At 40.7% G+C, this 12928-nt stretch overlaps 1 protein-coding gene across 7 annotated transcripts in view; it reads right to left on the bottom strand.

Moving 5' to 3' along the window:
* trpm3 (transient receptor potential cation channel, subfamily M, member 3) overlaps positions 1–10551 on the bottom strand; it is a 125750-nt gene extending 115199 nt beyond the window's left edge. For all 7 annotated transcript variants that reach the window (XM_020052914.2, XM_020052916.2, XM_020052915.2 and 4 more), the window contains exon 1: positions 10282–10551. In XM_020052914.2, coding sequence (XP_019908473.1) covers positions 10282–10374 — 93 coding nt within the window. In that variant the 5' untranslated portion in view covers positions 10375–10551. The remainder of the gene's footprint in view (positions 1–10281) is intronic.
* Positions 10552–12928: the final 2377 nt, after the last annotated feature.

Genomic DNA, 12928 nt, shown 5'->3' with positions numbered 1-12928 from the left:
ACAATGATATTTTCCAGGAGTCCTGACACCATCTTTAAGTATCACATTTCTGCAGAAAATATAACTAATTAGTTATTTTACGAAAGCTATTCTACAAAGTATTGATTTCCGTAAGGAGCAAACAGAAGCTTTGGATAACAAGTAGGAATGCGAATGGGAGAACAGACTTGATAGCAGTGAGCATTTAGAAAAGTATTTTTCTATCAGATCACCTTGCAACAAAACACAAGACTGTGCCGGATTGGTCTTTATTGAGTTTGAATTCCAGAAATCATTAGTCAAAATGTCAGCATCTCTGAAAAAGTCAGAGTTATATTTCCAAGCGAGAATACTGTAAACAGATACACGTGAATGAACAGATCATTTATCTGATGCACAAGGCATCAATCTCACTAGGCTATCCTGGACAGATTGGATTGATATGTACAGATAGAAAAACCTTGAAACTGGAAGATTGTGACTAGATAGTAAAGGAAACGTGTTGCGTTGAAAAAAAGAGTCAAATGAAAAAATATGTTATTCAGAGAGAATCGCATGTTTAATCATGGAGAAGAAAAAAAAACCCAGAAAGAAACAGAGGCAGAGAGAGTGGCTGCTTTGTTCCTAAGCTCCCTCAGATCAAAGCTGGTAGTGTGTCTGTGGAGAAACATCCTCTTCACATTAAAAACCCATCTGGCTCTCTGTTCTGCTTTGGGTCTCACACAACCAAACCGGGACAATGGAAAAGCAAGTAGAGATGACTATGCCCCTAATTAGTGACAGACTGTCATTTTTCCTGAAACCAAATGAATGGACTGGGGAAAACTCTGGGCCCTAGTTATAGATGGGCACCTGGTCAAGGAGACACCCAGGGCATTTAACATGATAGATCCATGATACTCTGTATTTAACACTGAGTCAAGCACCTCACTGCAAAGTTTAGCCGTCATGCTAAACTGGGACAAGAAGAAGAAGCTAGCTGATGTAGTCAATGGTTCCCTTTCAGTTTCCAGCTTTTTAATCAGTCTCGTCATGACATCTTAAGTGTTTCATACTGAGCTCACCAAAGAGCCTTGAATCATTAACGGGGACTCCAGCAGGCGTGTCTGGGCCAGGCTATCAGAGGTGTAAAAGGCAAGTACATTGTGCCTTATGGTATGGAGGCATGAAATGACCACTTGGCCAATCAATACATTCTGCAACGGTAATGCCTTCACAGCAGTTAATGGTTAAGTCTCATCAGACCCAGCAATAGGCCTGATCTGTGACTAGAATCACAATTCAGCTCGACTTCACAATGTGGTTTATGACCCGGAGAGGGCAAACCCCTTTGATACAGGCCAGGGTGGATAATTGGACACGTGACTATTTCCCGTTTCATCCCCCAAAACTGCCTCTTAATTATTCAGACAGCCTTGAGTGCACGTAAACATACTATCAATCGTCGTACAAAAATGTATTGATGAATTGATTTATTGATTCACCTTTTGTCAATTTGCCTGCTATCATTTACCCCACATTGAATGCTCAAAGTCAGCACGTCAAACACATAAAACACAACATTTAAAAATAAAGCCATCGTAGAAGATACAGAGGCAGTCCACAGTCACTCACACAGCACTCAGGTGAATGTGTCTCATTCCACATTCTAATCACACTGTAAGAAGGTGCCACTTAGACTAATTGATTAGACTGATTTAATAATGGCCTGTGCAGCCAACTAAAACCTTTTCCTCCCAAGCTTTACTTTCATCAAGCAGCCAGCTTGTGTCATGTTGAAATTCAGGAGCGGGCAGTGTGTGCGTGTGTGTCTGTATGTGTGTGTGTGTGCGTGTGCGCACGTGTGCATATGTGTGCACGTGTGTGGAGATTGCATAAGACTGCTACAGAATTACTTACTTGCGTGTGAATGGGGGCATTATTGCAGAGCGTCAGATTACTTTTGGTAGCGTAATCCCCTGACAGGTCCCACTCCCAACCTCAAGGGGACGACAACAGATATATTTCACCTTATTTTTTCTATATTACAAGGTAGCTAACGCATTTAGCTTCCAATATCTATATCAAAAATAATGTTACATACTGCATTATGAGAATACACCCTGATTGGTATAATCTAAAACTTAATCGCAGTTTGATATGCTGCTTGAATGTGTGGTATCAAAGTCATTATGTTTTGATCAGGATAAAACGAACAACTGACAAGTTGGCTACAGGATTTTGATTTAAATTATTATTTAATGTTTTTATTTTTGAACTTATATATATATACAGGGAAATCAAGCTGAGATCAAGGTCACTTTTATAGTTGAGTCATGTATTATATTTATAATAAAAATAAAAAGCAATAAAACCAAAAATCTGAATTGCCATCCGGGCACTAGCATATCTGCAAGACATTCCATGACTGGGGTATGTAGTAGTCAAAAGCAGTTTTCCCTAACTCTGAATAAGCCTGTGGTATCTCTAGTATTAGCCAGTCTTGAAAACAGGTATGATAACTGTAGGTTATCGAGTCACATTTTGAGGTAAGTTGCCTATGATCTCTTGTCATTAGGCCTACTGTAAAACAAATTAACTATTTGGATGGATTTTCCTTCAGTAGGGGTGCAGTGTGGTTGGGTTTATTGTTTGTTGACTCAGGAATGGGAGTATTGTATCCAAAACCTCCTCCACACAGGAAAGTATGCGCTAACATCTATTTCATTACAAATTTCCATTTCACATACTGTAACTTTACACCTAAAACAGTGAACAGCCAATGCGGTGAACAACTGCGTTGTTAATTAATTAGAAAAAATTATTTTACAGTAAACATTTTTACCTGAGTCTCATTCGGCCTTGAAAATCTCAGTCCGATTTTTTGTGCAATGGTAAATGTATTTGAATAAATGTACAAACACAGCTCGGATTGGCTAATAGGATGGTATGAAGTCTTCCCCAATTAACCAGATGAACAGTTATTTGTCTTTTGCGGTCAGATTAGCTTTGTGACATAACACAATTAGGCAAAAAGTATTATCCCTCTGGAAAATTATTTAAGGATTTTTTTCCGACAAACAGCACTTGCTCAGCTTCGTTGTTTATCCACAAACAGGGAATGATAATAATTTACGCAACTATTGTGCAGTTATAAAATAACTAAAATAACACTGCACAGAGCCTTTAAGAGAGTCTGGACAAGAGGCAATATCTTTTGGTTGGGAAGACCGGTGACAACCCAAGCCAATCTTGAACAAACACCAATGTATTCAAACTGCCCTGCAGGCTACCGTACTACAGCGACTCCATGAAGCAAAGCTCTGGGGGTAGGTACTTAATGTCCTCTCCTCATAAATAATAGTCCTCCATCCCCAGACAGACCCAAAACTCCCCACTTGCTAACAGCTGGCAGCAGAGACTCAATCCTAAGGGTCAAAGGTCCACGCTGAGTGCTGTAACTCTGATGATGTCATGGATGTTGTCATGATGATGGCCTGGGGGTAAGAGTAGGGCTGGACTGGTATGCACATAGAAAAACAAGGCACTATCTACAACCTAAAAGGGATCTTCATTGACTTGTATAAGGTACATCCTTTGCTTTACTACACTGGTGATGGACTGATTTCTGGCCAAAACATTTGAACTTGAGCTTTAGTTTTCACCCTTGATTTTATCAGTGTACGACTCTATATCTTTATCGATATTCCTGTTTTGAAACCTACACACCTGAAACTGACAATATTTAACAACAAACAGGACATATTTAAGAGTGCAGATTGACTATTTAGGTACATTTTTCTGTTCCATTTTAAGACATAGTGAGGCTATATGAAACAATAACATTATAAAAAAGTTCACTTTTTCAGCAACTTCCATAATGTTAATAAACACACCTAAAAAATTCACAATTTTGAAAAGCCGGCAAACAAAATTGAACTGAATGATTTAGGTCTATGGTTTGTATGTATTGAAGTGGATCAACATGGAATTGTGAAGGTCATGAAAACGTATGGATGCAATCATTGAGTGTAGAAGAGAAGACGTGTATTGCTTTCAGTGTCCCTTTTATTGTGTCCTACACAGTCCTGTGTGTCATATCTTTAATTTAAGGGGACATGATTCAGCTATCAGCGGAAACTGTTTGAGAGTTGGAGTCAAATTTGAAAGAGTAAAATTCAAAGCACGCTGTATGTGCCAATTGCTGAATGGCAGACACTGTGGACATGCATGTAACTCCAGTTCTATGAAGGAAGTGCCAATGCAATCAATAGGCCATTTTTCATTAGGGATATGCCACAGATTGGCAGACATTCCCCCATGGGTCAGTGCTGTTCCGTGGATCAGGGTGTGAGAAACACAGGACTGACATATAGTCAACTAACACTGTGGCAGCTCTCACCACCTCTACTATTCAGAAGGGTTGGGACTAATACAGAAGCATCAGATAATCTAAGAATGACTAACAATTATGTACAGCACTGAAATAAGACAACACAGTAACACAGTAGATCCATATTTAAGTAAAGCAATTATTTATTCTCAGAGAGTGTGTCAAATTTGAAGGTGAAAAGTTCTTGAGAACATGGCCCTTTCATTTCCAATGCCCAGTGGGAGTCATGCCAACCAAAGGATAATGTCTCCACGTGGAAAACAAACAAATAAGGTCTTAATTGCGAGTTTGTGCCCTTTGTTCGCCTTGTTAGTGAGATAATCTCTTAATTGTAATTTCATGCACTTAGCATTTTATTAATTGAAGCATGAACTCTTTCAGAGGCTCCTGGAGGAGGCTTACAGTTGTTTTATGACCAACTTGCATTAAAGCTACGGAGAAGTTCTCAGCTTTCCATGACAAAACATCGGGCAGGCCGACAGCTCTCTCACTGACCCTAGCTAGGTTCATACTGGCACCACTCTCACTTAACTGACATTCAAATGCTGTTTCTCATTTGCACATGCTTATTTGAAGTCACAAGAGCATGGATAAATAAAGAAAAGGGTAAAGGGACACTGTCGGAAAAGTAGAGAAAGACTGATATAGCGAGGGATGTTGTTAATTAAACCTCTGTCCCCGAAAAGAAAAGGTTTACATCGCTAAACACGAGCTTAAGACATTGACGCATTTTGCACTGATGCGTCCTTACTGAAATCTTACAAATAGATTACTCTGTTGACTTAGATGTTCTCTGAGATGTTCAGGCCACATACAGACAGTTCAATGTGACTTGTATCACTATCAAATCAAATCGCTAAATGAAAGAGATAATCACTGTATTTCCAAAAGCACACTGTAATACAAATGGTTCCTATTGACAGTGGAGATGAAGGTTCAAGTCCTGTACGCTGATTTCCTGGAAGCCGTGATCTATGAGTATGTCACAGATCAGTAAGGCACCTCTGCGTTTTGTGGTTCTCTGCCCATATACCTAAACTACATGCTCTATCCAGGCACTCCTTGATGTGTTGTGCCTATGAAAAGCTCTTAGCCACATATTGGCTAAGACACCAGGTGGTTAAAACTCTGAATTCTCATTAGCTGAAAGCTGTGATATAGGAGGTGTGTGGTGAACTGGCCTTATGGCTTAAATATCACCTAAAAAGTGCCTCAGCTTGTTAAAATTGCTGGTGAAAAAATCATTGCCCAACAATCTTGCTTCACTCCAATGTTTGTAAACAATATAAATGACCCTAATCAAACACTGTAGACTCAAATGAGTCTACAATCTAACATTGTGTGTGGTGGGGAGCTTTATGAGGAGCTGTATGAATTTAAGTGGTAACATTTCTTCAGCCACATCCCAGTTATTTACCAGGGGAGGGGAGTTCACTTTGTTATTGTCTTAACTTCTGATTGGCCCTTTAATGATTCATCAGGTTTGCTAATGAAGCACGACATTTGTTCTGTGCAGCAGTCTGGAAATCTGCAGCACAGGGTTCAGATCAGCCTATTTATTTTATAACCCTTACGTAACGATATGCAGATCACTGCTAAGCTTAGATAGAACATACTAGAGGCTTTTTATATATACAGAATATATGCACCCATATTCAAAGTATTCCATTCTATTTTTGACTATGTAAACCAACTTATTTTTGTAACAATAAAACAATCACAAGAAAATGGTGAACGTTCATACAACTTCAAGTCAGATTCCAATTGAATCCTATTTGGATTCCAGCGAAAATGAACATATCTCTTGATTATTATACATTTGTTTTATATGTCAGTAAATTATCATAGGTTTAAAAAATTTAAAAAAATGCAACATTTGTAGATAGCTTTAAACAAACACTCCTTGAGGAACTGTTATAGCCATTTCAAATAATATAGGAAAAGTTGGCATTATAAATGACTTTGCAAACATAATGGCAATGTCTGGTGACCAGAAATTGTTAGCTAGAAACAAAAAAAAAAAAAAAAAAAATCTAATAGTTGGTAAATTCTAAATGTTTTGAACACATTTCTCCCCCGAGCAGATCTCTCTGTTAAAGGTTATAGGGTAGTATAACCCTTCACAACTCCCACAGTGTACAGACCATCCACTTCAAATACCAACACAGTAAGAGCGCCACCTATAGATAACACTGAGTAAATAATTACACATGAGCAGTGTAGGAATAGCAAAGAAAGAATGGCGCATGAGAATTATGAAAAGCATATGAGAATGAGGAATTAAAACAGCACATGCAAATGTTAAATAGGTATCTGAGTTGTTTTTAAGACTGTTTTGCAGTTCCGTTTTCTCACTGTAGCTGTATAACAACTTCACTGAAATATGCAAATGTATTTTTAGAGACAGAGGTCTCTCCCATGCATTTTGCATCAGATGGAGCGTTATCTTTGCAAGGATTGGAGAGAGAGTGTGAGATAGACAGACGGGCAAAGACACAGACAGAGTGACAGCAAGACAGAGAAGGGGGAGAGCATTTCACACATTTTGTGTAACTCCATGGGGCATGAAGACAATTCACCCATAAATAGAGGGCACTCCCAGAAGAGGGACAGTGGAAGAAAGGACAAAAGGAATGATGAAAGATTAAAAACTACAGAGGGAGATGAATAAAATAAGCCCAGTAGATATAAGGTAAATAGGTATTCCATTTCAGGATGATAGTTTTTTCTGTATGTGACAACTTTTAATAAATCACCTGTCACAAAACATGTAAGCTTTTACCGCTAACAGGCAATATATTGTCCGTGAGTCAATAACGAACGCAAAAATTTGATTAAAATATTGAGATTGATCGAGGTATGTCCAGAGTGAATGAAGCCACTTGCAATAGTAAATCTAGGCCTCAATAGGCTTTATCCTTTCATAACACAATTAAGCAAATTTCACAATTGTCTTCATAATAAAGACAGTCTACTCTTGGGGGGTTTCAGTTGATCAAATGCTTGCCATTTTAAAGGTCAAGAGGAATCCTTGTCATAACTGGCTATTTAATTACTAGTGGAAATCATCTGTCAGAGAACTTGATTCATTGCCAGTCAAGCTCTGAATTAATCAAGGCACGGGCTTATTGAATTTCCATCAAACTGGCCCCATGAGCATCCTAAACTTTGGGCATTTCAGATTTTTTTGTTTATTTCTACTGTTGGAAAGTCATCCGTATTCTGAATGACAAATAATGTCAGTCTATGTTTGGAAGGGATTTAACAAAGTGGAAACAGGTTAGAATACGTAACACAGTATTGGTTAGTGACAGCATCAAGCAAACATCAAGGAATTGAATAATGAATTGGCCAGTTATGAGTCTGGCATTCCAACAAAAAAAATAATAATGTTTTTGTGACATCAGACTTGTTGCCAGAGTCAAGACGTAAGAAAGGGCATGAATGTTCTGTTGGCATCGCTGAATTCAAATAGAAATAAACATTTTGGAAAAAGCTGTTGTTTTTATAGCATTCTGGAACTTTTTGCAATACTGAACACATTTCATGCAACTTTGTTAATTTTGCAATGGCTAATGCTGTGTTTTTAATCATGCTGATTAATTATTAAAGAAATCACTAGGGGGCCCTGGGAATGTGACCTGTGGGCCCAATTTGGTAATATGGCCATGTTATTGGAATTTTCAATTATTTATTCATCTAACTTTTATTTAGTGGATTGTCAGACACTGAAAAATATACAAAGATTATAGATCATTCGAAAATATACAGGTAAAGACATACTGGTAGGGTTTCCCTAAAAACACTTGCAAAGAACTGTGCGTTATTTTGAAAGGTTCAAATAACGCACAGTTCATTTGTTACCATTAACCTGAGGTAAATATCCCTGTCATGCTAAGATGTCAATCTTTGATCAATTGATTTGTATCAGTGTGTCACCTACCTAATCCACATCATCCACCATGCTACACTCCCAGGCTGTGAAAGGGCACATTGTGGGATGTTACCATGGCAACGCACGGTGGGAGTGGTGGTGGCATTTTGATTAACCGTGCCGACCAATCAACACTTGGCCATGGCGTGTCAGCAGGTTAGATTGTGAGCGTGACATTTGTTGTAGGTCAGGAGATGGAGGCAGTGACCTGATGGGACAACTGGAATCTGAAGTTACCTAACAAAAGTATTGACATTGGGGATAAACGTGCATAAGAGTTGTCCACTTCGGGGAAAATTTGAGGGAACGACTTACTAATAATCACAACCAATAACGCATTCTCATAACAATGTTTTGACATCTGCAAAAATTGTCCAGCAGTGGGTGTCAAGAGCTATCTACAACAACTGTGGTACACCATGGAGAATATAAAGGCATTGGCCTGCTGTGTGCAATTAAAAACATAAACAACACTGATTTCTGAAAACATTTTGCCCAAATATGTTGACACCCTTCACTTGGTTTAAATAATTCCATGCCTGAATGTTACATCTGTCCCTTAAAAACAAATGCAAAATACCCGTTAATGTGAAATGCAAACTCTGTGCCCATCCACATGAACACTCATGATAAGGTTTTACACGGTAGCCAGACAATGTGGTCAAATTCATGACAAACTGAATAAGTGCTAAAGGTGTAAATGTGACAAGTTGGTTATTGTGAACTTACAGTGACATCTCCTAAGAGGAATCAGACACATAATCTAGTCCTCTCAGGGATTAAACAATTTACATCCCCACATACACACACAAACACACACACACACAGATTCACACACACACTCCCATTCACACACACACGCACACACACACGCACACACACACGCACACACACACGCACATCATTTTCCACTGTCTCTGCCAATGCCTCACAAATCATCAGTGAATATATTTCATATGACTGAACTATACACATGCAAATACTTAGCATGTGCACCCACACACACACACACACACACAGGCGTGGTTTAGCATCAGAGACACTTGGTTTGAGACTTTGATGCTGATAGATCAAAGAACACTGAGAACACAAACAACAGCTCCATAAATGTTTATCAAATGCCTGTTTATTAACAGCCTGTAACATGTATATTATCAGACAATGAGGAAAACCAGCTTAATAATAGGCCTATAAATATCCTGTGACAACCAATGAATTTCCTCAACCGTTTCATCCCTCCCACATTATACGAAAGCAGGTGCACATACACATCCCTAGGACCCAGGTAAACAGCCTCTGGGAGTTCACATCAAGAACAAAACATTGTCTGACAGTATTTCAGTTGTATTTTCTGGTATTTTAGTTGTTTTAAACTGGGTGTTTTAAGTCCTCACTGCTGATTGGCTGAAAGCTGGGTTATATCAGACCATACACCATGTGCATGAAACCCTGAATTTTTTTTATACTGTGGTGCCACAGTATAAACATTGTTAACCAATATTACATTTTTTTTTTTAATAGTAATAAGGTACCTCTGAGCTAGCCATATTCCACATGCCTAATTGCTTAATAATTACATCTGAACAGTAAGCAGAGATATCTTCATCAGCCACTTCACACAGGATTTTCTCTGTTTGCCTTTCTTCATCATGACCCTCTCCTTTGTCAGCCTGGTCTCAGAACAGTTTTGGCCGATATGCCATTCACCAAAAATCAGTTGGTAAAACACTTCACAGACCAGCGACCAGGATATCCCTGTGTGGCTTCAGCACCTGTTTCCTGATTGAAGTTTAAACTGTCTCTCTAACCACCAGCCTCTTACGTCAATCTCAACCTCCCGCACCTGCCCCCCCCCTCCCCACCACACACACACACATACACACGCACACTCCTAATCCTCTCTCCCTCCCTTGTTTCCTGTCCCTCTACATCCTTCTCTCCTACTCCCTCCATCCCCCACCTTCCTTCCCAGCCCACAGCCCTCTGGTCCTCATACCTTGAGAAGTCGGACGGACGGTAAGAAAGCAGCAGCGCACAGTTTCCTGATGGTCCAGTTGATTGGCCGCGGCGCATCCAGCTGCTGGCTCATGGTTCCCGCTCCTCCCGCCCGGCTTTTCCCAGCTTTTCCAGGAAAAGAGCCCCTCCAATGGGGCAAAGCAGCGGGATCTCCAACCCAATAGAACAGCTCAGATACTGGCAGAGCATGACCCCCAACACCAGACCACGACCCTCCTCCTGGTTCCTCGGTAGCTCAGCCCTTCCTTCACCTGGGAGCCCTCCCTCCCCTCTCCCGTTCCCCCACCCCTCCCTCCCCTCCCCACAGATCCACAGGGTCCGATAGCCGAGTTCCGAGCGCCTGGAGCATCCAGCCCTCTCTCCAATGGAGGTTCCCCAGAATCCCAGTCCAACCAGTGCATACGTTCCAAACCAGCGGAGCGAAACAGTAAAGAGCCGAGAGAAGGAACGGAGAAAGATGAGAGAATAAAGCCTCAAAAAAGGAGAGCAGGAGACAGCGCAGCACAGCACGGTAGCACTGAGCAGAGTGACAAGGAGCCGAACAGCACTGTCTCCAAGAAGAAAGAGAGAGAGAGGACCAGAGAGAAAGAGAGAGAGAGGGAGGAATGGATGAGGCAGAGAATGGATGAGGCAGATTGAAAGACAAAACAGAAATGAATGAGAGAAAGAAGTAGCAGAGCAGAGCCTAAGCACAAGGCAAACAATTAGAGAGTGAACAAGCGATGGTAGAGGAGAGCATGAGGGATGGAGGAAGAGGTGAGATGGAGAGTGGTACGATGCGTGAGAAAGATGCAATGAGAGGAGTTAGTGTCATAGAAATGGCACCCTTCATTTGGAATAGAGAAATACAACTGATGAGGGTGGTATTGAAATCATATATATGTACTAAATATACAGTATGTGTATATATATATATATATATATATATGTATATGTATGTATGTGTATGTATGTGTATGTGCATTTCTTAAAATAAATTACAATATTTAGAAAACTGTACTAAAAAAAAAAGATCCTAGGAGCTATTCCACCCTCTGAGGTGTCCCTCTTTTACATTGAAAGTTAATTTCTCCTCCCTCTCTCTCATCCTCTCTCCATTCCACTCTCTCTACACGAACATGGTTAAATATATCAATGGGGACATTTTCCCAAACTATAGTGAACCAGGAAAATGTATGAATGGTTCTCAAGAAATTCATAAAACTATTAACTTAAAGGTTACAATTGGGTTAGGATGTGTTAACGTTTCAATTTCAATTATATTCCAAGTTTCAGTGGAGATATTTCAATCGGGCAGAAGATAATATAAAAAATATTCCGGTAGAAGCAGTTTATCAGTGGCAGCAAAATGTGTGTGTGGGATGGTGTTGGTTGAATGAGCGCATGCAGTCAGTCCAGTTCAAGTGCTGAGCCGTCTAGTGGCTTGCAAATTGAAGCTGTCTTAAAGCCTATTGGTATGGGATCTCATCAACTGACGCAGACACCTTTTGTCCAACAATTACCAATTTGTGCGGTACTTGATAATTCCGCAGGCCTTCATCAGCCACTGCTTCAGATAGATGCCAAGGGTTTACTGGGTTGATGTAGTGGTTTGACGTTCTGGGGTGATGTACTGGGTTGACGTCCTGGGTTGACGTACTGGGCTGACGTACTGGGCTGACGTACTGGGCTGACGTACTGGGCTGACGTACTGGGCTGACGTACTGGGCTGACGTACTAGGTCGACATACAGGGTCGACGTCCTGGGTCGACGTACTGGGCTGACGTACTGGGCTGACGTACTGGGCTGACGTACTGGGTTGACGTACTGGGCTGACGTACTGGGCTGACGTACTAGGTCGACATACTGGGTCGACGTCCTGGGTTGACGTACTGGGCTGACGTACTGAGCTGACGTACTGGGCTGACGTACTGGGTTGACGTACTGGGCTGACGTACTGGGCTGACGTACTGGGCTGACGTACTGGGCTGACGTACTGGGCTGACGTACTAGGTCGACATACTGGGTTGACGTACTGGGTTCCAAAAAAGCATGGCTTCGCCAGAAGAAGATTAACGTTTTGGAATGGCCCTGCCAGAGCCCAGACCTGAATCCAATTGAACATCTGTGGGGTGATCTGAAGAGGGCTGTGCACAGGAGATGTCCTTGCAAACTGACAGATTTGGAGCGCTTTTGCAAAGAAGAGTGGGCAAATATTGCCACGTCAAGATGTGCCATGCTAATAGACTCCTACCCAAAAAGACTGAGTGCTGTAATAAAATCAAAAGGCGCTTCAAAGTATTAGTTTAAGGGTGCGCACACTTATGCAACCAGGTTGAATTGTTCACGTTATAGGTCCTATTATAGGTGGAAAAAGTTCCTTACATGATTTATCTTTGTCTCATTCTTTTACATCACAAGAACCTGGCATTTTACCTGGGTGTGTAGACTTTTTTTATCCACTGTATATCAAACGTAAATCTGCTGAATATGTCAACTGGTACCTCCTCTGAAAATACTATTGTTTTTTGAGCAGTCCCACGCAGAAAAGGGAGAAGAGGACACACCCCTGGGGGACCCTGGTCTGAAAGAGTCATTAAGGAGATCTGCCTGTCAGAAAGTCCATTATCCAATTGCACGGTCTTCA

Source organism: Esox lucius, chromosome 13 (assembly GCF_011004845.1).
Source record: "Esox lucius isolate fEsoLuc1 chromosome 13, fEsoLuc1.pri, whole genome shotgun sequence".
In the NCBI taxonomy this organism is placed as follows: Eukaryota; Metazoa; Chordata; class Actinopteri; order Esociformes; family Esocidae; genus Esox; species Esox lucius.
This window is presented reverse-complemented; position numbering and strand designations above follow the sequence as displayed.